Below are 23,908 nucleotides of genomic sequence, written 5' to 3'. Positions count from 1 at the left end.
TGGTGGCTTGGTCTAGAGTTTTGGTCGTGAAAGGGACTCTTTTTTATTTTATGAGGCTGTGTATCAATGCACCTTGTTAATACATTAGTTTGTCAAATTGTTATCCTTCATGGATTCATTATTGGGTGTCATTGTTGAATATCATTGTGAATAGATTGTCATTGATCGACATGATTATCCGGCCAAACCCGATAGTTCCTGACGAGAAATAAGGCTGTCAATGTTAAGCAAGAAATGCCTTTAAAGCAGCGAATGGGGGCCAAAAATCAGTCAGAGCTAGAGGAGCAATTGCATGCCCAGAAGAGCAGTAGTGAGTGAATAACCTGGTTTTTTAAGCCGCAAGTTGACAGTTGAGCTGGTTCGGTCCGCTCTTTTGTTCAGTTTGAGGCCGTAGTTCATTCACTCGTTCATCATCTGCAGCATCTTGGCTCATCGTCTGACGTTGTATTGCAGCTGCGAGAGACGAATCAGACTCGGATCAATTTCTGCCACGTCAGCTGCGCCAGATGCCTCGTGGAAGCCTAGGTAGTAGACAGTGAATAGAAAGTGAGGCTCAACAAGAGGCAGAATTGGGGGCTGAATGTGTAGGCAAGACCCTTGTTCATCCAAGTTGGTGATGTTCGTACCCTGTAGCTGGATGATATTTCTTTAAGATTTCCATCAAAACATCAGATCCCAGATCCCAGGTCCAACAGAAGATGAGGATCGACTCTCATCGGCGATTAGGAGTTGAAGAGTTCGATGGATCATTGCTTTTACGCAACAAGAGATAAAACCATGTTGCCAAGTCTTTCATCGGCTCATGGCGCCCTTTTTTTAATCCATTCAGACAAAACTTGATCTCATGCTGGAACATTCGTCTTCCAGAGAAGCCAGGTTGAAATGAAACCAGATGACCAAGTGACTAATCTTTAGAATAAATATTTCCAATTATATCATTGTTCCATCGGTTATCAATCCTCTTTAACCTCTTTCTGACATGACAAGACCGTTTTCCATGATTTGGCAAACTCTAAACTCCATTGCGGAGCCGTAGATCCCGGGCCTTTTTGTCAAGGTACCCTGTCTATGGATGCCGGTAGTTACGGAACCGCATAGGCATAGACAGGCGGTAGTTGTGGGAAGAGACAAAACAAACAAAGAGCGTTCAAGGTGACTCAACAGACGGAAGGGAAGTATCGGGGACACATCGAGAGCTGTCAAACCTGACACTGCAGACTTGGCGTACCTGAGCGAGACCAAACCAAACCAGACAGGGCAAGGCAAGGCAAGATTGATGGTTCGCATTGTCGCCGTTAGAAGAAAAACCAGGGCTCTCACGAGTCAAGCAGGGAGGCCCAAGCAATCAATTGAATCAACAAGGACAAGGAATTCAAAGTGGATGAAGCATGTGGAAAGACCCTGTTTTTTTAAAACTGTCACAAACGGTGAGTCCAAGCCCAAGAAGGAAGAGTTAACGTCCAGACGCAACACAACACAAGCATACCATACCTAGGAAGAGGTAGAGAGGTAGGCAGGCAAGCGGGGGCGACAAGTAAGGCGAAATGATTGAGCAATGATGTAATCGACGAAAAAGGCTAAGCAAGGACCCTGACAGGTACGAATGCATTTTTGAGACTGGAAGGGGGTCAGCTCAGATGGTTGGTGAAGGTGATGTTTTAAAGACACGATACAGATACTCTCTAATGATAGTAAATAGAATAATAATACTCTGGATGCTCAGAATAGAAACTGCATACTGCATCTACAACACATCAGGCCCATCACTTCCCCATAATACACTCCGGATTTTCTCCATTGATCACTATCAGGTCGGGTTTTCCAGAATGCGACCCCTGCATTGTCCCATTTTCCATTTTCTCTCTTCCTCCTGATCCGCTTCTTTTGTCGACCCCGCCAAAATGCAACCTACTAGACTCGCTCGCTAAAATTCTTAGTGCAAACCGTCATGTTATGGCCTTGTCACTTGTTCTCCTCGGCTCTACTCTGTACCTCCCACCTAAATACGGTCCTGATGTGCACATCGAGATCTTTCGTTTTGTTCTCTCATCTCCTTTCTATCGAGACACGTACAAGCAACCCCCCGCTTATCATTGAGCGTCATCACGACGTCGCACACTAAATACGCATACATGTCTTGACCTCGAGTCCTCCAAATTCCAACCTCATTTGCTCAGCTCAGTTCCTATCTTAGTAGCCTAGAGGTAGTCCTTCGGATTCGAGCACCGACCGAATCGCCTAGTTAACCGACCATGGCGACAACTCCTCCTGCGGCGGCTATTACCTCCACTGCCGCTCTTCGAGATTCTCAGCAACCGACCCCTACGCCATCATCTTCAGCTGTTCCTCCCGCCCTTTTAACATCAGCTTCTGAGTCGAGCGATGACGGAATCCATCTAAGTCCCGCCGCAGCTCGTCGCTTCGCCCGCCGCAACCTGCGCCGCCAATCTCCAACTCCCGACCTCGTTACTAGCCTCGTCAGACCACCCTCGCCAGATACTTTCTATATTGGAGCACAGATCCCTCAACAGGGTAGGCAAGATGTTAGAGGCCGCCTTGATCCTACATATTCTCCAGGTCTGTTGATACCAAATGTCAACTCGGACCGGCGAACCGGACCCATGGCTTCTCCTCACATTTCTTCTCTCGGAATCCCTAAACGCTATGGGGGAAACTGCATCTTTGACATGTACTCTTTAACATATGTCGCGGAGCCCGACCCAAACCTGTTTTGTCCCATCTGCCACGATCCTCTCGTGGACCCCGTTACAACTCCTTGCGACCACACATTCTGCTACCGATGTTTACGGCAAAGCATTGACTCCAGCCCATCAGGCACGGCTTGTCCCATCGACCGTGAACCACTAGCATGGCCCAATTGCTTCAGCGCACCGCGACTCATCCGCACGCAGCTCAACAACCTCAAGGTCAAGTGCCCTTATCACGCACGAGGATGCAAGTCGGAAGTCCGCCGGGAGGTCGTCGAGGTACACGCCACCACACAATGTCGTTTCAAGGACTTTACTTGTCCCGGAGTCGATTGTGATAAGAGATTACGATCCAAGCCCACGGACGATACCTGTCCACACAAAGAAGACAAATGCCAACACTGCAAAGCATCTTTTGACGCTCCTGACCGCGAGCTCCATCTATTGTCTTGTCCCATGAGCAAGACCCGATGTGAGACTTGCTGGAAGCTTGTCTATCGCAGTCAGACCAAGGCCCATGATGAGCTGGAATGCGAAGGGGCTATTGTGAACTGTACATATAGCGAGTTTGGCTGCCCGGCTCGTGTCATGCGTGGACATATGGATTCCCATACCATGGGCTGCGCATTCCACCCGGAAACACCATCAGGCATGATCATCAGATCCCAACGAGAAATCATTCAGTCTTATACCGATTTGGGTCAACAAGTCCAGCAGTTACAAACCCGCCAGGACGAGACCAATCAACGTATTACTGAATTCAACTCAACCATCAGTCGTCGAGGTGTGGGCGAGTCTACCGTGGGAGACAACCGCACCATGCAAGACCTCGACGCTGGCTTTGAAGAGGTTCACCAGAACCTAACACACCTCGAAGCGCGACAGAGCATGTGGACTATAAACCAAATCATGCCCATCCGCGAAGAGGTGACCGAACTACGAAACAATATCAACATGATCCGAATGCATGTTAACTGGCTCCTGAACCGAAGTCGCGAAGAAGGCCGCATAAGAGCGGCTGCGAACTCCGGTTCAACGTCGACTTTGCAGAGGGACAGGTCGGTAGAAGGCCCTCGTCTCTCGGAACGCCGTCGCTCAGCTAGTGTCGAGGGGACGGACCTGCCCCGTCTGTGACGGAGCGGCCTGGACTAAACCGTGTATTGCTGTTGCTCCCCAGTGTCTTTTCGTTGTAATTCTATTTCCTTTCTGGCGCATTTACGGTTCATAGGATACCCTGGCATCAACATACAGGCTTGGGCGGAAAAACATTAGCACTTGGTACGGTCAAGCGTTGCGTTGATAGTCTACTTTTATTATAGAATCTCTTAATCAGACAATTTAAGTTTGAAATACTCGATTTGATGGCATCATGTGTCGTGGTTATGTATAATTCTGTCATTCGCTTCTTCAACTTTGCCACAGATACTTGTTCAAAGAACAGCAAAGTACTACCTAGCTTTTTAGGTTGAAGTGTAAGAAATACAAACTTAACTAATAGATAACTTAATTGAGTGTAATTCCTCATCCAACTGTCTGAAACGCAAGCTACCTATGTGCATGACTGTATCACGACCAGCACAGCAAGCCGCTGTCAGTTGCCGCAGCGAGCGGAGTTTAATAAATGATTGCGGAGTTTAGGTATATTTGATTATGTTGACCCAAATATTTGAGCTAGACTTCCGGAATTTCCGCCGTATTTCTTTGTTTGATGACATATTCCATATTATACCATTACCATCAACCGTAAAGCGAACTTCAACTCTTCCAGGTCTTTCTATTACAGGCAGCCTCTACTAAGGTATCGGAGAAACGCCACAGCTGGGTGCCGCCACTAAAGTTCAACGTTTACAGGCAACCTCAACGCCCCACCTCGCCTGCCAAAAGTTGACGCTCAGAGCTCTGTTCTGCCTGGGATTCCCCCACCCTCAGGTCCCCCAGCTCATCATCCATCTACGTACTTGTGAGGCTTGGGCCCACACCTCATACTAGCAGTTAGATATCCTATCTCGGCCTCAGCCTTGTCATCCATCTTAAACTTCTTGCCTTTGACATCATTCTACCCTTTTCACTTTTCGTCTCATTGCCATCCCACTTCCGACTCGTACGCCTCGACAATGGATCCCAACGAGCAACCGTCCTGGACGGGAAGCGATGCCCCAGACAAGGAAAAGATGGAGCAGGCAAGTTGCTTTCAGACGAACTCATGATGGGGAGAGTATGCTAAGCTACGGTTTCCAGATCCGCGCACGACGTCTCGCTAAGCTGGGCACATCGACGCCCGTGTCCACCAAGTCGGACGAGAACAAGATTCCCGATTCCGAATCGTCCAACCCCTCGCGAACCTCAACGCCAAAGCCCCAGCCCGATGCCGATTCAAGGCCCAAGATTAATATCACTTCCTCCGCCCCGGCGGCATCTTCTAGCCAGAACCCTTTCAACAAGCTAGGGGTCAAGGCAGAGCCGCCCAAACCAACAGGTAGCCCCCGTGTGAACCGCAAGAGATTGGCATCTGAGATTGACGACGCTGCCCCAGCGGATCGAGCCTCCCCGAAACCCGTCAACACTCAGCCCGAGTCTGATGTCGACTACGCCGACCGAGTACTTTCACAGATCTTCCGCGTCACTGTGGACCCGCACAACATGATCAACAGCCACGGTCAACGGCTAACATTCCTTCCGAACCTCAACCAAGAGCTAAACGAGTCGGGAGAGCCTCTGAAGCTTTCCCTTAACACACTAGATCAAGCTCTCATGGAGGCGGCCAGCAGCTATCCCCAGGATAAGCCCCTCATGAACTACTTCCTACCATGTTGGAAGCGTGTTGTGAAGGCGTCTGTCCAGCACAAGGCAACGGAAGGAACCAAGTTCGAAGTGCTTGAAGAGGCAAAGCGTTTGTGTATGAGCGGCTGTCTTTTTGCATTGACCATGCCGGACCTTTACGGGTAAGTATTTCCACTGTATCGGAACTGCAACTCTGACATCCGGGGTGCAGGAGACAACCCAACCCTAAGCATGATACACTCATGCCATTTCTCTTGAAAGGCGTGCAAGACGAGGGAGGCCTTTGTTTCGCCTTCATCCAGGAGGCTATCAAGCGATTTGACGATGATGATACCATCCCTGCCCTTTTCAACGACGCAATGGTACAAATCAGCAGCAAGCTAGGTGAAATCACTATGGATCAGGACTACAAGCCGTACATCCAAGCTATGATGACTTACACGAGGTTCCCACCTCTGATTGTCAACTTGGCCAAGCACTCTTGCTTCAAAATGGCCCAGTCCGCTCCTGGCATTGAGAAGCATACCATTCTCGGACCTTTCTTCCGAATCTCACCACTTCAGGGCGAAGTTATCAGGAGTTACTTCCCAGGAGCTCGTACTCTCGATAAGAGCAGAGTTGCAACCGCCCAAGACGCACTGCGAATGGTCTTGAGGACACATCAAGACGACCTTTTTGCAATCACAAACGCGTTTATCCGAGCAGGACAGGACACAAGATCCCGAACCTTGGATTGGTTTGCCTACATCATGAACACAAACCACAAGAGGAGGGCAATTCAGGTGGATCCACGAGAGGTTGCTTCGAATGGATTTATGATTAACGTGACCACGATTCTAGACCGATTTTGCGAGCCTTTCATGGACATGGACTTCAGCAAGGTGAATAAGATCGATGACAACTATTTTAGAAAGCAACCACGCATAGACATCACGGATGAGACAAAGCTGAACGCCGACCAATCGGCTTCAGAAGCATTCTACGAAGACAAAATGCCCGGCGAAACCAACTTCATCTCTGAAGCTTTCTTCTTGACTCTGGCGGCTCATCACTATGGAAGTGAAGCTTGCAACTCCCAGTTGAAAAACTTGGACAGGGACATCAAATATCTGGAGAAGCGAGTTCAGGCTATGGAGGCAGAACGAGTCAAGTTCCTGGGTGCTCCCGTGCAGCTGGAGCAGTACGACAAGGCGGTCAAGAGACATGTCGACGCGCTCGAAAAGAGCATCGGCGTCAAGCTATCAATCGAGGGTGTTTTGCTCGACGAGCGAATGCAGAGCACATCGTTGCGCTTCATGCGAATTGTGGCTGTTTGGCTGCTTCGTTTGGTGACTCGATCAGAGTACAAGCCTGGTCAAGAGTCGAAGGAGATACAGTATGTAACTTGGCATGAAACGTAGTTACCATGCTAACAATTTTAGATTGCCCCTTCCCGCAGAAAAGTCGGATGTTTTCTCATGCCTCCCCGAATACACATTACAGAACATAGTGGATAACTTCAAGTTCATCTTTAGGTTGGTCTCGCGCTCCGACTCCTGAAGGTTCCATAACTAACTAATGAATAGATGGTTACCTAAGATCCTCCCCAGTGCTGTTGGCGACGAAATGATTGCGCTTTGCGTAACATTCCTTCGATCAACAGAGTACATCAAGAATCCTTATCTCAAGTCTTCACTGGTCTCACTGCTTTTCTCGGCTACTTGGCCGTTGATGCATCTCAAGCGAGGAGTCTTGGGCGACCAGCTTGTTGGCAGTCAGTTTGCCAATGACCATCTCCTGAAGGGCTTGATGAAGTTTTACATTGAGTGCGAGTCCACGGGTGCTGACTCTGCATTCTACGACAAATTCAACATCCGATATGAGATCTTTCAGGTCATCAAGTGTGTTTGGGTTAATGATCACTACAAGCGACAGTTGACACGAGAAAGCCGGTGCGTAATGTTTGACATTGAGTATCTAGACAAACAGCTAACATTTGCTCAGGGTCAACAAACAATTCTTTGTCCAGTTTGTCAATATGTTGCTGAATGACGCGACATATGTCTTGGACGAGGCCCTTTCTAAATTCCCTAAAATCAGAGCTATCGAGAGAGATCTCGAGGACCCAGCGCTAAACACCGAGGACCGCCAAAAGAAGGACGAAGAGCTGCAGCAGTTGGCTAACCAGGCGACATCCTTTATGCAACTGGCCAATGAGACACTCGAAATGATGAAGCTCTTCACTGACGCCATGGGTGAGGCCTTCACTATGCCTGAGATTGTGTCTCGACTCGCGAGCATGCTCAACTACAACCTGGAGACACTTGCCGGCAAGAAGGCTGCAGCCGAACTCAGTGTCAGCAACAGGGATAAGTACCATTTCCGCCCTATTCAGATCATATCCGACATTGTGGATATTTACCTCAATCTCGGTACATCATCTGTCTTTATCGACGCCGTAGCTGCGGATGGTCGTTCTTACAAGCCTGAAGTGCTCGAGCGTGTCTCACGTATCCTCACATCAAAGAACCAGAAGGACCCAGCTGTTATTGCTAGATGGGACAAGCTGAGAGTCAAGTTTGAGGAGGCCAAGATAATCCTCGATCAGGCGGAACTGGACTTTGGCGATATCCCGGCCGAGTTCGAAGACCCTATTATGGGAGACCTCATGAAGGATCCTGTCCTTCTACCCAGCAAGCACATTGTTGACCGATCCACCATCGTTCAGCATTTACTGAGCGATCCTAAAGATCCTTTCACTCGACAGGCCATGACCATCGACGATGCTATTCCACAGACGGAGCTCAAGGAGAAGATTGAGCAATGGCGTGAGGAGCGGGTACAGGCTGCCAAAGACAAACTCAAGAGCGAAGCTATGGATACTACGGAAGGCTAGGGATATGTCTGGCCTTTTATTCTTTCCAAAAATGACCTATTTGGTTAAGTGTGCTCAGAGGCTGTTTTGATATAGCGAAGTGGCGCACTTGTACTTTGGTTTGTTGAGAGCAGGTTTACGGAGGACTGCTAGATGGGAGTGCAGGGGAGTTTCACATCAAACAACAGACCAGACACAATAACGAGCTGCGACCCAAGACTTGTAGCACATTTTCTATTAGAAGATCAATATTTCCACGTAAATATTAGCAAGTTTTATACCCATCCTCGTGCTGCGGATTTCTACATATTGTTGCAGTATTGATTTTTACTGCTAAACTCATATCTCTACTAAGATTGAATGAGTTACACATTCATACCCATCCTCGTGCAAACCGGGGTATATCCACCACCTCCTTATTCCTTATCCCCTATCCCCAACGCCTTGACTAGATGTATGCCGAATTACGCATCCAAATCCTTGTACTCCTCGAGAACCTGTTCCAGCTCCTTTAGAATCTCCTTCTTGCGCTCCTCAGAGCACCAGCTCTCCTCGACGGCCCCACGAACAATCCACGCCCAGTCCTTGATGGAGAGGTTAAAGGTGTCCTGGACGCGGCAGTACACCTCCTGAACGTAAGCACCAAAGTAAGCAGGGTCATCGCTGTTGACGCTGAACAGAACCCCGGCGTCAAGGAACTCGCGGACAGGGGCGTCGGCTAACTCGGGAAGGTTGCAGAGTGCCACATTGGACCAGGGGCAGAAAGTTAAAAGGGTACGGTTGGCAGCCAGCTTCTTGAGGAGCTCTGGATCCTGCGCTGCTGCGAGGCCGTGGTCAATACGCGTGACCTTGAGATGCTCGAGTGACGCGGTGATGAACGAGGGGGGTGCTTCCTCGCCCGCATGGGTGGTGAGGTGAGTACCGGTCTTTGCGACACGGGCATACACGTCGGTGAATAGCTCGGGAGGGAAAGCCTTTTCACTGGACACCATTCCGAAGCCCGTCAGAGTACCGTCGTTGAAGTGGCCGCGATCAAGCAGAGTGTCAACGAGAGCGTGGGACTCGGGGACAGGGAGATGGCGCAGGATGCATACGATCAGCTCGACGGTGATGCCCAATTCCTTCTGGGCACGGTGCTTGGCGGCAACGAGACCTGCAACGACGCTGTCGTAACTGACACCCCGGGCAACATGCGCCTGGGGATCAAAGAATATCTCAGCATGCCGGACGTTCTCGCTTGCGGCTCTCTGGAAGTACTGGTACGCCAGAGTCTCGAAGTCGTTCTCAGTGATGAGCACGCTCATTCCGAGGTAGTAGTAGTGAAGGAAATCATCCAGGCATGTGAACCGTCCATAGCGCTCCCGCAGCTTGTCGGCGGACTCGTATACGGGGTCGTTTGGAAGCTCGATGCCGTTCTTCTCGGCGAGAGCGAAGAGAAGCTCTGGCTCGAGAGTGCCTTCAATGTGGAGATGCTGCTCAACCTTTGGCAGGGCCTGGAGGAAGCTGTGAACCCGAGATTTGCACATTGTTGATGCTTTGGCTAATATCTAGTATAACTGAGAAAACGAGGTTTATCACGTATGAGCGAGATTACTTGAAGAACGTTGGAATGGCACTTTATGTGTGAGTGTTTTATTTATTGGATTCACAATAGTAGACGTTAATTGACACAGGAAAGAATTTGCGCAGCTTTGGTCAAAAGTTATTGATAAGGAATTCAATAGGCCGAAGCCGAATCTATTCAACTTGTTGTCCAATAGAAAGCGCTTGTGGTGGCGGGAGCGGCCGGCCCCGTTAATGTCATGGTTTCGAAGCTTTGTCCAAGGTTCAAGTTGTTATAAAACAGTCGCATTATTAGGTTGGTTGGTAGCTGGTAGCCAACGTCGACATGTCCATTGTATAGAGTTTTGTGAATACGGTTGGTTGCAAATACGGTGTATGATGTATATTGACTTGGCATCAGAAATAGGGTATTGTACACTGCTTGGCAGGCCCGGCTTGTCAGTGTCAGGCCTAGGTCGATGGAACCTGTCAGCGAACGGCCTTGTCATTGTGGCTTGAATTAAGGAGCTGAGAGCGAGTGCCGAAATCCTCTGTCTCTTGTCTATTGCCTCTTGACACTTGACTTTTGATAGACACGCCCACTGATCATCACATCAAGCGCTGACTACGGGTAATACTAGACCCGACTTAGTTTTCTATTAGCACATGTACTAAGCTGGATGGATAATGGAGCAGCACATGCGAGAACTGGCTGAACTGAATCACTCAGTACGATCCACGACCTAAGACCTTTCCAAGATTTCCCTCATTTCCTTCTCCTAGCCTCTTGGAGCCGTCGACGGCTGCTTATCCTGTCACGCCCGGGGTCTGATGTTGTCCAGGAACAAGGAATGAACCCTTTGTTCCGATTCCCGCGTCAAAAGCAAAGAAATCCCAACACCAAGGAGAAACCAACTCGTAGGTAGGGATACAGTACACCTGGTAGGTTATCTTGAATCCACATCTCAGTATTTTCGGAATGACAAGGAAGAGTCCCAGGATACTCCCCCCAAGTCGATTATCAATTATATCTTCCCTGCCTTGTCCTGTTTTCTGTGATATGTATCAAGAGAGCGACCCTCCGTCCCTCTTGGCTCTTCATGCGTGTTTGCTAACTCAACTTGGTATCTGACTCGGTTTTGAATAGAGGGACTGTACTCATATCGTGAGCGATTCATGCAGGTACACTCTCAACCTGGCTGCTGTGTGGTCTAACGACACGAATCGGAACGATTCCCATGATCTGCAATACCTGTGTACATACGAGAGATCGCTGCATCTCCATCACATTACTATGTGACATTGTGTGGGTTTTGCAGCTTCCTATCAAGAGGTAGCGAGTAATGTCTTTGCTCTGCTGCTGAACATTCGGATTGGCGGTGAAATATCGATTGAGTGCTGCCCGTCGACGTGCAAATGGCCGGCTCCCCGTCTTAGTGAGCATATGTACATGGTTCAGTTTCAGACACTGCGGGGATTTGGTTGTGTTAGTGCCCCTATAGTGAATGAGAAGAACAAGATGCGTGCCAGTACTGGATGCATCCCGACAAGCAGACCCTGGAATGCCGTTCTAGCGGCGCTATCAGCCATTGTTGGCTGCCGTTGATCGTCAACTCGCCGTATATGCGGAATGCGTCATGTTCTTCTCCATCCCAACAAAAGCTCGTCTCATGTACAGGCAAATACATTAGTTGACAGCCTTCACTTGTCAGAAGTGATAAACGAAAAACCAGTCAAATCAGTCTATCCGACCGATAATCAAGAATTCCACTTTGGTGACTAGCCGCGAAACAGGCTGGTGGCGCCATTCCGCTCGGTAGCTAATACCATTGGTAGACGTGCATCGGAGCATGGGCAACCCGTTGCTAGTTGTATTTTAGCTCATACTACTCCTGTCCTTGGGCGCTTCTTCGTCTATAGAAATTGGACTAACAAAGTCGGGCTTCACATCGAATTCCCAAGTCATCTGTCGACGAAGATTCGTTCTTGGCCGAAGCCAAGTGATAGTCGCTTTAGTTTCCTCATGTAGCTCTAGTCAAGCACGATGGAGCTGATCCTGAAGCGCCTGGGCCATGTGGAACAGGGTACGTAAGCTTCCGGGGCCATACGGGAAGAGGGCGTTGAGTTGAGAATAAGCCTGTTCGCCGACAAAGTGGAGTGAAGGGGTGAAGCATCCCAGTCATGGACGGCTAGAATGTCTCAAGAACCGACTAGTAAGCAAACATCCAGCGGAGTAGTCACGAGTTAATTAGACCAACTTGCGATCGGCACTTGACCCAGGCAAATATGTAGATTGGATATTAGTTGGGTGCTGGGCCTGGTTGAGAGATGCGGAAAAATGTTCAAGACAATGCGAAGAATGCGGATTGCTGCGGAATATCCTCTCGTAGCTTCGTCCCGAACGATCAAAGTAGCTAGCTTCTGTCAGGTTCGTGGCGTTCTCACGTTAGGTTTGGTTGAAATTGACATTGCGGCTGATGTGTCCAAATGCCTGTCCAAAATAGCAACCATTTGTATCTGTACTGACATGAACATCCAGACGCACACTCCGAAGCCATCTGTGTTTTGTGCCGGCCAGGACTCAACATCAAGGCGAAAGTAAAGCCAAGCAGTGGCTAGAATTCCATGGCAATACTTGAGTATTTCACTACGGCTACTGACATTTGTTGGTCCGAAAACCAGGTTGTTGGATAGTAACGTCCACTGTTGTGAGGTTTTGTGGCTGCACTGGTATGACAAGATGCGGGTCGTGCTTGAATCAAGATAACACGACCAATCTTGTCAGCCCGGTTCTCAAGGGCATCTGCTGCAAGGTGCAACAGATTCGCTTCCAATCATTGGTCAACTGGATCATGATTGTCACTTTGTCTCAAACCGCGCGTCTCGAATAGGAAAGGTGAGGTGCTGAGACCAGCAGAAGCAATTCTGAGAATAGGATCAAGGCACAAAGATGGGATTGTGTGTAGTGTCTATCCGTGTGTATGTATGTCAAGACTCCATTTTCTTTGCTTTCCGTAGTGAGCGGCGACTAGGCAAGCAAGCGGTTGGCGGCTTGGACAAGTCAGCAATAACGGATGTGAACTTGGTGGGTTCCAATCACTGTAAACCCTGACGAGAGGACTTGGCCAAGTGCCCACGAGACCCAGCGCCGGAGTCAATGCCGAGACGAGTTTTTTCTATTGTTCTCGAAGACGAATAGACTTTCGTCATAGCAATTACAGTAGTATGGATCGACACCCAGATCCCCCATAAAATTTTACTAGGTGAATGATCTGATTAGAGCCAGCGATGGTGCCGAGTTTGTTGTGTGTATTACTATCGACAAATACTGTGCCAGACAGGTACTGCTTGGGAGGTGACGTGCATTGGCTCGATACTCGAGAGCGAGTCGCGAGTCACATAATACGTAACATGATCCGTAAACGAGTGACGGGCCGATGAAACGGAGGCTTGATTTTGAGCCGTGGCCTTGGGCGTGTTTGATCGCCATCTGTCTGTTCTCAGGTGGCTGTTATTAACAGGGCTTATTGCTAATAAGATGCCCCAACCCGACAGATCATAGGCGAGCCCAGGGCAGGCAAACGCCTACTTACTAGTCTGTGGCCCAAGTCAGACGGAGAAATGAGTGAACGAGACAAAGCCTCAGAATGGTGGAGCTGATAAGTAATCGGATGAGAAATGTTGAATAATAATAGTTATCTGTCTGAAGCCAAAAGGGTACAGACAGAGGCACTGAGGTAGGTTAGTAGGGAGGGAGGGAGGGAGGTACATGTCTAAAAACAGGCGCTGTACTTACCTACCCAGGAACCATGTTGGCAAGTGCTGAAGACAAGTACTTCCCTTTCTGCCACTAAGCCTTGGTGTGGGCCACTCCAAAGGAAGGAGTTTATCTTGAACTCTATCTACCTATGTAGGCAAGCACTCAGGCAGCAATAGTGGTTTGCCTGCAAGAAGGTACCTTGCAAACGGAGTTCACAATTAATGGAGAAGGCGATGTTCAAATTTGCCATCTACCTTAGTACCTACTACCAGCCTTAGCAGATGCCTACTAGGTAGGTACTACCTAACCTAAGCCATGCTGCACTTTCCCTGAAGATTTGTACCAAGGCAAAGTCATGTGTGAGCCTGTACTGCACTGTACAATAATGATTACTAAATGGCAAGTGTTGCTACCCTGAGACCCCTGCGATGCTGTTGCCCTGTATGTGAACACCAACAGGTAAATTTAACCTTGTCTAAGGCCTGCCTTGTCTGCACTAACCTGAGGCTCGCCTAACTGGAATCGGTACCTACCTTTGCACCACCCCGCCAATCTTTGGTTCTCCTCAACTCCTATTTGCGACATCGTACTGAACTAGGTAAGCTTCTGCTGTACGTAGGTACAACAGAAAATGCTTCAGCTTCAGTTCCGTCTCCGCCTGCTACTCGCGTATGTCTATCTCATTGTACTGTATCAGCAGTGTAGTACAGTATGGCGGTGGCTACGGTACTTATCTTTTGTTCCGCCTGACATTAACCGTCCGTCCGTCCGTCTCCAAGATCGTGGCCCCGCTGCCTACTCCAAAAGACAACTTGACAACTCACAGCAAGCAACCCCCTTCTACGGTAGTCAACATCCGAAACCTCAACCCGTCAGCTCGAATCTCAGCCCACACGGCCCCCAGGACTCCCGCCCCCTCGATCTTGACAAGGGCCACACATCCACCGCCAAGGAGCAAATGGAAATTGGGAAGACATCCCTCTGTCTCCAATCCCCTAATTCACAATGCTACCACCACGACGCACCAAGCATTGGACGGCATGCCAAAACTTCCATACAACTACAAGAAGGGCTTAGCCTGAGCCAAAGCTCCTTAACCTCCATGCCAGCCTGACAGAATACGCATCATGATACTGGGCATATCCCACCAATTCGGCCCCGCTGCCTCCGCTGACGGGCTTTCTGTTCCCACTTCTTTACCGGCCGTTAACAACGCCGTAACGGAACGTGCCAGCTCCTTCAAAACGAAGCGCCCCTGCCGCCCCAAAATACAGTGAATCCGTCTTATAGTCCATGACCGTGTTGCCGGTTCTCTAGGACGCCAGGACTGACTTGCATGGAAATCATGCAGATACATACTTGGCTGGAAGATTCGTCTCGTCTCAACTCTATGTTTTCGGATTCGGCTCTCTGCAATGTGCCGTAAGTTGTAGGGGCAGCATATTTCATTTGACTCGATGGGCGGTTCCAAGATGAAAATAAGCCATGCGAACCTGCTGCATCAGTTGTTCCTCGTCCCCTGCCTTCCGTTACATACAAGGCGGGTCAAGGTGCGCGTATGTACGATTTTGCGGTCTCGTGAGGGTTTTCTTCAACTTGCAGATACCTCGGGCGGTGCAGGCATTCCGAATCAAGGGCTGTATCTAGCGGCCTAGGCAGACTGTGATCATCTAGTACGAAGGTGTTTTAATTTAATCTTCGTTCCTTGCACTGACCAAATAGATAGATTCTGCCTGGCCATACATACATACATACCCAAGGCCCGGGCGCGCCATCCGCCCAACCCTTCCCTTCCCGGCGGTTCATTCGGCTCTAGCCCGATTCTCCACTGCGACCCTGACTGGGGATTCGTCATCCGCCTCCCACCCACGGCGGCGGATATAACCGTCCCATTGGCGAACACCTGGACAAGGTGGCACCCTCGGAAACCAACAAGGCCGAATCCATGTTCTCCGGCAGGCCGTGTGTCCAACGGCAGCTTGCATTTTTCTAAATCGGCCACCATCTGGCTTCCTGTACAGTCCACCAGCTCGGCGCAAGCCCTCAAATCGGCCAAGGGCCATTGCAATCAGCATGTTAGAGCTGCAACGTGAGGGCAATTAGCTCCCGTCTGCATCACTGGTCATATCCCTAGTCTTGAATTATCGGCTGCTGACGCCACATATCTGGCATGACAACCATGAATCAGGAGTCAGTGAGGTTGAAGCTGACCAGTCCTCACTGAGCTCCACAAGTCAAGCAGCCAAATAGTAGCATCGGATACTACTGAACCATGCTGGCCGCACAGACAATACGTTTCAGTTCTGAGACTACACCCTGATGTGTATTATCGGATGCAAACATGTCACTACGGATGTCATATTAGTTATTCCGGTCGTCAGCCTACCAGACCCAACTGTCGTTTTAATGGCAACTTATCAAATCCCATGTTGATTGCCATTGATACGGACCCTCAATGGCTTTCCGTACCCAAAACGCAGCCAACACAGCACACGAGACTGCTGTTTTAGATTCGGCGAATTTTCCATGTCCTGGGACGAATACATGCGACTCAACTAACTGTAACAAGGCACGCCGATCTAGGCGCGGGGGTAACACATGGCATCGCGGGTAGCAAAATACAAAGATGGCCGAATATCGACCGGCTCGTTGTGCATAGCCTTTCCGGAAGTACCAGTCTTTTTCTGGCGATGAAGCTGCCGAGAAAACCTAGGTTCGTAGTAGCATGTCGGTCAGCATAGCGCCAGAAAATGGCCCAGTAGATAGCGCTGGACTTCTGCGTTCTTCCATCAGAAAGCAAAGTCGATCATAACCCCAAGGGAACTGTTAGCACTCAATAGGTGAGCCGTGCGGTTGATAAATGCGCCCAGATCGCATCACGGGTCTGACTTCTGGCACCCGAAGGTAGGAGAATAGACTGGGAAACAAGCACTTGTCTTGTTGGACCGATGGACAGGTCCAGGATCCAGGATTATGACTGGCAACATATGTATTCCAGGATGCCAGTCTCCGCTTGAAACACATTAGCGGCCATGGCTGATCTCTCAACAGCCCTGCTCAGCCAAGTTGTTTAGGGTCCGGCCACCCCTCCCCCCAATTTACTATCGCCTGGCCCAGATAATATTTCCGAATCTGCGTTAACGCGCGGAGAGCCCCGGATCACGGACCAGCGCCACTAACACGGTGCTGCTGCTGTGCCCAGCTGGTAACGAGCAACGATATACCTGCTTGCAGGCGCCTCTTCTTTCTAACGGTACATTTTCTCTCTTCTCAGCCTAGTCGTCGTGAGCCAAACTTAACGACGTCAGCTCCGGCCTCGTGGCCTCGCCTTTTCTTTTCTTCTTCGCAGGCCCTTCCAGAATAACTGACTCCCGGACCTTCAAGGCTACGACTTGACACCGTCACTCGTTCTAACTTCCCAAGTGCGTTCAGCCTTGGATACGCTCGCCTACCGCTGGAAATCTACATACACTTGGATATACGCCCGTGGGGAGGTGCTACCCAGTACCACGTCTAGGATTTTGCCTTGCGTACTGTCTTAAGTCTTGCGATTTGGGAAACCTGCGATCTGTTCCTGGTGCTGAACAAGGTGATGAACCGAACAACCACTTCGGAGAAGAACGGTATCGGGTTACACAGCCTCGCAACATTCGATATATCCATTTCGCAGAGACGGATTCACACTGTTCATCACAAGATAGGAGACTGGTGGCAGTGTTTGGAGGTTCCGTTGCAGGGTTGATTGACAAACAACAGTGCATCCCAGCTTCTCCTTTCCGAGCAAGGCGAGAAGCGGGAGTTTGCCCGCTCTGTACTTGACGACCTGCGGCTTTTGTTCAACAGAGTCTCCTTTATGCTCGTTGACCGACGCCCCCCTAACGTCCTTTCCGTTGGGGGACCCTTTGAGGCTTCCTCGACCAATCCCATTAGAGGTGGGGTACCGAGGGGATTATCAGCTATGTCAACACCACAGAACGTCTATACTCGCTCGCCCAATCCCTCAAACAGGTCCTACGACTCCTCGTCAGTCTCGTCTGCAACCTCGCCCAAGTCTTTGTCCCAGTTCGCGCCAGGGGCCATGAATACCAACCCACGTTTAAATGTACCGGCAACGCCCCAGCCCATCGGCATCCCGCCTTTGCCTCCAGTCAGCCAGGGCTTCCAATCTTATGGCCCAATGAATACATCCTCGTCTCTTGGCCATGAATCGCTCGCCTCGAATGAATCGGTGAACAGTACACCAGGCCCGTCAAATGCCCAGCTAGCAGGGCTACCCGGCTCTCAAGGGCAAAAAAGAGCCTATCGCCAGCGAAGGAAGGATCCAAGCTGTGATGCTTGTCGCGAAAGAAAGGTGAAGTGCGACGCAACAGAGACAGCAAGTTGCTCGGAGTGCTCTAGCCGCAATGTCAAATGCCAATTCACAAAAGAGACGAACCGGCGCATGTCATCCATCAAACAGGTGCAGGATTTGGAAAAGCAAATGGAACGGGTAAAGAGAGAGAACAGCGGATTGCGGCGCATGCTTCAGGATCGAGAAGGGCCAATGGAACTTGACACCGAAGGGGGTAATGAGAACACTTTTAACTTGCCAGCCATTGGATCCGAACCGAAACGACGAAAGCGAGCGGCACCTGGGCAAGGACCTGACCTGTCTAGAGCAAGATCTAATGTACGGGACTTATCGAGAGGTATTTGGAAAGTTCCAGCCCAATACCGCGAACGTGCACCCATCTTTTTCGACCCCCAAAGGCCAGAGTTACCGGCAAGGCACTTGGTTGATCAGTTGTTGCACGCCTACTACACATCTTCTCATTCCATGTTTCCGACCATACACTTCCCTACCTTTCGAGCATCCGTGAACGACCTCTACAACAATAACGGCGTCACTCGAGCGTCACCAGCCTGGCTCTCGTTGTTCTTTGCGGTACTTGCAACAGGAAGTCTATTCAGCCAAACGTCAAACTCGCAGCCAAATTCCTTTTATGAACCGGCCGAATTTCTTGAGACAGCGAACAAGATGCTCGATCCCTGGGCAGACGATTTCACATTGGACCACGCGAGGTCACTAACTCTAGTATCGCTCTGTCTAAATGAGATGAATCTAAAGTCAGCGGCCTGGACATGGCTAGGAAGAGCTATACGTGTTTCCCAAGACCTGGGATTGCACATCGAGTCAGGGCCGTGGCCAGTCATTGAGGGAGAGATGCGACGTAGAACCTGGTGGATGATCTATATACTAGACAGGACCTTGGCCACTGAGCTTTGTCGGCCGGTCTCTATCAGCGATAGTGATTGCGATGTCTCGTTGCCAGCGGGGGTTGACGATCAGTTCATCCATGATGGAGGAATGATGGTACCTACAGGAGCGGAACCTCTGACACATTCTCTACTCGCTGTCATCCATGTCGTGCGGTCGTATTCATCGCTTATGGATGCTCTATCGCCTGGTACTTTGACCACGACCCATCTTTCGAGTCTCGACACTCATTTCAAGAAGTGCCTGAACACTTTCCCTCCAGCTTGCGATCCGTCAAGCAATGTGCCGCTTGCGCCTCACTTCCTCGCGCCTTTAGCTTATCTTTTTCATGCTCGACTGCTCCTACATCGGCATCACCTCCATCCAGAATACCCCCTCGAGGCCCGTATGGCATCCCTCGAAAGCTGTACACACGTCTCTCTCGAAACCTCGTCCCTTCTCCATCGGTCTAACCCGGCCCTCTTGGCAGATGGTGCAACTTCCTTGCTGACTACTCATATCTTCCGTTGTGCACTTTTCCTCCTTCTCACAGGTTACTTGGATCATGCACTGGCAGCTGTGAGAGCATTGGCTTCCATCGACCGACGAAGAGATGTCACGATAGCTTGTGGAAGATACTTGACGTTCTTCGTAGCCACCTTGACAGCAAAGCGAGTCGAGTACACGAACTACTTGGCGAGGACCGCTCCGCCGACGTACAGTTCTTCGAGACCATCGATCGATCAAACGGCCCTCCTCCAGATGCTTTCCCGCGATGAGGACCTGTTAGCGTACGCATCTGCTGATCTCCAGGCTTCACCTGATGCTTCATGGCTTTGGAATGGTGTGGAGCGTGAGATCCCGTTACCTCAAGCAACTTCACCATTCCATTATTCGACTGCAGCCTCAAACAGCGGGCTGTTCAGTCCCGAGGCCCGTACAGGCCTGAAGGAAGCCGAGTGCAAAGAATGGGGTGGGTGGGGAAGACTTGAGACTGCCGTACGTGGGTTGGAGGCTATACCAGCGACGACGCTCACGCCTTCGAGTGCAACTTGGACGCTACCTCCTCCCATCAAGACCGAAACACCTGGCCCAGGGGTGGAACTCCCAAGGTTGGGCGATGTCCCTCGTTTTAGCTCCGAGATGTCAAAGTTAGGAGAGTCCAGCAGAGTGATGAGCCCTGCCACAGGCGACAGCAGGACACCAAGCGGAAGCGCACCCAACCCAACGACGAGCAAAGAACGATTGAGCATTGCCAACATCATTTAGAGAGATTGGTAGCAGGTGTCATGAAGCGAATTATTAATGTTTAGTTATGAGACGTGTCTTCCTCGTTTAGTGCTGGAAGCTGGCTCTTTCGGAAAGAAAAAAGTTGAAGGAGCAAGGCGCATACATATATAATTTGCTTTTTTGGGTGCATTGTGTTTTCGTCAAGGCGTCTCGATATGTTGTTATGCACAGCTTGTTACAAGCAGCATCACTTGAGGAATATCTATATAAAGATACCACGCGTTGCATGAGACGGATACAGGAATTTGCATAGCATCTAGGCGAACTCGGCGTTGGGCAGGGGCCCATAGATCTTTATACCTTTTGTAACGGTTATAATGGAAACAAGACTTGACCGTTTGCGTGTAGTATCGCACGTGGGTGCGAGAAAAGTTTCAGGTTGGCCATATCTACTAAAGAGTCTTACTAGCGAGTTGTTACTCTACGAAGTACTGAAGAGTTTCTCCGTTGACGCTCTATACAGCTTTAGAGTACAGCTCCCTTACTTAATCCGATTTCAGCGGCTCTCTTGCGCAAACTATCTCTCATGTCACCCCCGTCGTCCATGTACTCCGCGAGTTCCAGTGCTTTCAAAGCCCATTGCTGGCATAGCCCTTCATCACCTCTCCTAGAGATATCAATGGCATGATTGAAAGTTGCTGCGACGATGTAGTCCAAGTCATCTGCAGGGAAAGGGGTTTGTACCTATGTCACGATGTTAGCTCAAGGAAACGTACTGCCATAAGAGCATTGGCATGGGCTCGCTAACTTGGCTTCCTTCTCGTGCGACCTTGACTGTTTGTCCGATGACCTGCAAAGCCAGACGATCGTCCAGAGGCAGAATAGCCTTGAACAAACAGCGTATATATTTTGCCAGCCGTTTGTTGTCGAAACCTTCCAGTAAGTATATTTCGTTGATAATAAGACGCATTGTTCCATACACAACTGGAAGCATTAGCCTTTTTCGCTACGCTGTCAAACATCAGTTGTCACGTACCATTACCCGGAGCTTCACTTCTCAGTAGGCAGTCTGCCATGGCTTTGTACATTATCTCATCTTTGCAGATTGTAGCCTTTCTGACGATTTCGCTCGAATCGTCCCACTGCTTCAGACAGACAGCACTTTCAAAATCAAAGACAAAGAGTGTTGACATCTTAGCCAAAAGGTCCGGATAGATGCCAGACTTGGGGTCGTTCCGGACATGATCAGTGAAAAACGTGTCAAACTCTGAGATGTGATATCTTGCTTCAAGGTACCGCTGGAGTTGCTCATCCACTTCGTCCTCAGTACGTGCCTGCGAGATCAATGCCGTTGCGACGACAAAATGACAACGGGCTGTCATAAGTCTTATACTAGAAACATCGTCCGAAGAGATATCGGGGGGGTAGCAGGTTGCGAAAGTGAGACAGGCGCGAAAAATACGAATTAGATGCCACGGCTCCTAAACATGACACTTCGTTACGCCAATGTTGTAAGCATTTTTTCGAAACCAGTGTAACTCTGGGACTATAAAGATCTTGGCACCTTCGTCATCTTTTGGGTCCAGCTTTGCATGTTCAGCAGCTACTTGTATTAGCAGGTCTTCATGACTGAACAACAAAACGCACCTCTCTCAAATATACAACAAGTATCTTCTGCAAGCTCAGGAGCGCCGTCCATATGCTCGTCCTGTGGGTCCTCGATCAGGTTTATCAGTCGTATCGCACATCTGAATATCGAAGGCAAATTCGTAGTTGAAGCGCCCTCGATATCGAATGTTTCGGTCGCTGCTTTCAGAGTCTCCAGCGTCATCATCCTGTCGCCGGCGTTCTGTGCATCCCTGACGCAGGCATATATGATGTCTTGGCATTGGGATTTGTCTGGCATTTTACCAAGATACTCGATACACTGACGCCCTAGTTCATGGTTCCAGCTCATCAGAGCCACCTTGAACATGAGATATCTCGTGAGGGGTTCGTCCTGGGCATCCTTTGGCATGGCATTGAAAGTAGCGTACGCAGATTCTGCATCCTCGCAGGAAATCGCACAGCGCACTAGTCTTCGACTGAACTTTCTCTGAGTTGTTTCGCCGCTATTGGAAAAGATAGGATGAAGTGCCACTTGGCACCAGAGTTGACATTCTCTGTATTGTTTCTTGGAATAATTCATATCGAGCCTTTTCCAAATGAGCTTCTGCGTATTAGCAACGCATAAAAGTTAAAATAGAAAAAAAGCATGAAAGGACTTGCCGAAAGCGCAGCAGTTGAAGCTTCGACGTTGCACTGACCGGTCTCTTGAACGAGTTGATCCAGAAGTCGGACCAAGTCTCCCACTCCCGTGGACGTATCTGTTTCCATTGTGCCCATCCAAACACGTCGAACGACGGCTTTCCCTATCCAATCCAGATTACCGCATGGTATTAGCTTTCTTATTATAAGCTCTTCCATCAAGCCTACTGCCAGTCGAGGTCCCCTGGTGCGTAGTTCTCCAATACCGTGCAGAAGAAATCCGAGCCCGGGATCCGAAAGACTGAACGATCGTATCATGCGTCGTAGAATACTTGCGCATGAATCGGCATCAAAAAGCTCACCAGGTAATCGATGAATAATCTCAAGTTTCCAATGGAGAACGATTGGCTTGTCTCCAATCTCGGATTCCACTTGTGACGCTAGATTATCAGCTTCCTCGAAATGCTCTTCAGAGCCTGTAGCAAGCAATGTTTGGATGAGTTCATGATGGATAGACATTCGAAGTTCCAGTCCTTCCGTGGAAAGTCTTTCTAGCCCTTTTTTATTGATGAGGCTGAGCGCCCGCCGTAGCCATTTCAAAGCCATGTCGTGATCCTCCTTGGATGAAAGTTCGCTTCCAATGCAGTGAAACGTATCGGCCAGCCTTTCTGCAGAAGATGAATCAACATGTTGTAAGAGATTATCTGCTTTTGCGTACATGTGCTCGGCAACATCTAGACAGCCTTGTTTCCACGACTTGACGGGTTAGCAAGTCATTGCAGGTATGCCGATCTGGACTTACCAAGGCGCATCGCATCGCAAAGTATTCCGCCTCAATCCTTTGCATTTGTTCATGGTCTTCTGTCGTTGTATTCTCCATCATCTTCAGCCGTTCGATGTAGTCAGCAGCCTTGGTCATGCTCAGAAGCGCGCCATCAAGGTCGGATGATTCAACACAAACTCTAGCTAGTGTGAGTGACAAGTCCATCATACTTGTCACCTCTTCGACGAAGCCTTGAACTTTGCAGTTCCGAGTTTCTCGCGCTAAGGCATGGATCAAAAAGGCCAGAACGCGTGCGCGAGCTTGTAGCTGGACCCTCGAGGACGATGATAGAATGTCGTCCTTTTTTCTCCTCTCTTTGATACACTCGTTCCATAGTCTCCTCCCAATATCTCTCAATCCCTCTACGATCTCGGTCGGCGGTATTGCTCGTTTCTCTGTCAGAGCACTGGCCAAAGATATATGGTGATTCAGATCGGAAAGAAGAACATCGCTGGAGCTTGAGTCAAGGGAGGTTGGTAGTTTGGAGAGAAGATCGGTAGCAAACTCTGCACAAGGTATCTAGTCAGTAGGCTCCAATCATTCGAGCATTCTTGTTACCTATAATCGCCTCAAGCTTCCTGATTTGGCCCGTGGTGAATACATTAGCCGCCGCCATGCTGGGTATAGATGGAGTAATGTATGGGATTCATGTGACTAAGTGTTGACTTCTAAAACTCAGAGAGATTTAAAGAACGGGAGGGTGAATTGTCAAGGCGAAAGCCCCTTC

The 23,908-nt window shown here is 49.5% G+C and overlaps 6 protein-coding genes across 6 annotated transcripts; 4 read left to right on the top strand and 2 right to left on the bottom strand.

The window, feature by feature from the left end:
* Positions 1 to 2,252: 2,252 nt before the first annotated feature.
* Positions 2,253 to 3,842, top strand: FPSE_00766 (uncharacterized protein; the record flags this gene model as incomplete). The annotated part of the gene is made up of 1 exon (XM_009253886.1): positions 2,253 to 3,842. One exon carries the CDS (start codon positions 2,253 to 2,255, stop codon positions 3,840 to 3,842), a length of 1,590 nt encoding a protein of 529 aa, XP_009252161.1.
* Positions 3,843 to 4,925: 1,083 nt separating this feature from the next.
* Positions 4,926 to 8,364, top strand: FPSE_00767 (uncharacterized protein; the record flags this gene model as incomplete). Its single annotated transcript, XM_009253887.1, has 5 exons — positions 4,926 to 5,650; positions 5,701 to 6,864; positions 6,911 to 7,003; positions 7,055 to 7,420; positions 7,473 to 8,364. The coding sequence occupies 5 exons, from the start codon at positions 4,926 to 4,928 to the stop codon at positions 8,362 to 8,364; spliced, it is 3,240 nt and encodes a 1,079-aa protein (XP_009252162.1).
* Positions 8,365 to 8,807: 443 nt separating this feature from the next.
* FPSE_00768 (uncharacterized protein) lies at positions 8,808 to 9,869 on the bottom strand (the record flags this gene model as incomplete). Its single annotated transcript, XM_009253888.1, has 1 exon — positions 8,808 to 9,869. The coding sequence occupies one exon, from the start codon at positions 9,867 to 9,869 to the stop codon at positions 8,808 to 8,810; it is 1,062 nt and encodes a 353-aa protein (XP_009252163.1).
* A 4,172-nt stretch (positions 9,870 to 14,041) lies between these two features.
* FPSE_00769 (uncharacterized protein) lies at positions 14,042 to 14,727 on the top strand (the record flags this gene model as incomplete). The annotated part of the gene is made up of 3 exons (XM_009253889.1): positions 14,042 to 14,086; positions 14,265 to 14,314; positions 14,346 to 14,727. The coding sequence occupies 3 exons, from the start codon at positions 14,042 to 14,044 to the stop codon at positions 14,725 to 14,727; spliced, it is 477 nt and encodes a 158-aa protein (XP_009252164.1).
* Positions 14,728 to 17,603: 2,876 nt separating this feature from the next.
* On the top strand, positions 17,604 to 20,150 carry FPSE_00770 (uncharacterized protein; the record flags this gene model as incomplete). Its single annotated transcript, XM_009253890.1, has 1 exon — positions 17,604 to 20,150. One exon carries the CDS (start codon positions 17,604 to 17,606, stop codon positions 20,148 to 20,150), a length of 2,547 nt encoding a protein of 848 aa, XP_009252165.1.
* A 277-nt stretch (positions 20,151 to 20,427) lies between these two features.
* Positions 20,428 to 23,797, bottom strand: FPSE_00771 (uncharacterized protein; the record flags this gene model as incomplete). The annotated part of the gene is made up of 9 exons (XM_009253891.1): positions 20,428 to 20,471; positions 20,657 to 20,855; positions 20,920 to 21,095; positions 21,148 to 21,486; positions 21,759 to 22,323; positions 22,418 to 22,522; positions 22,587 to 23,114; positions 23,161 to 23,687; positions 23,740 to 23,797. 9 exons carry the CDS (start codon positions 23,795 to 23,797, stop codon positions 20,428 to 20,430), a joined length of 2,541 nt encoding a protein of 846 aa, XP_009252166.1.
* Positions 23,798 to 23,908: the final 111 nt, after the last annotated feature.

This window comes from Fusarium pseudograminearum, chromosome 1, assembly GCF_000303195.2.
Source record: "Fusarium pseudograminearum CS3096 chromosome 1, whole genome shotgun sequence".
Lineage (NCBI taxonomy): Eukaryota > Fungi > Ascomycota > Sordariomycetes > Hypocreales > Nectriaceae > Fusarium > Fusarium pseudograminearum.
The sequence above is the reverse complement of the archived record's forward strand: the minus strand, read 5'-3'. Positions and strand labels throughout refer to the sequence as shown.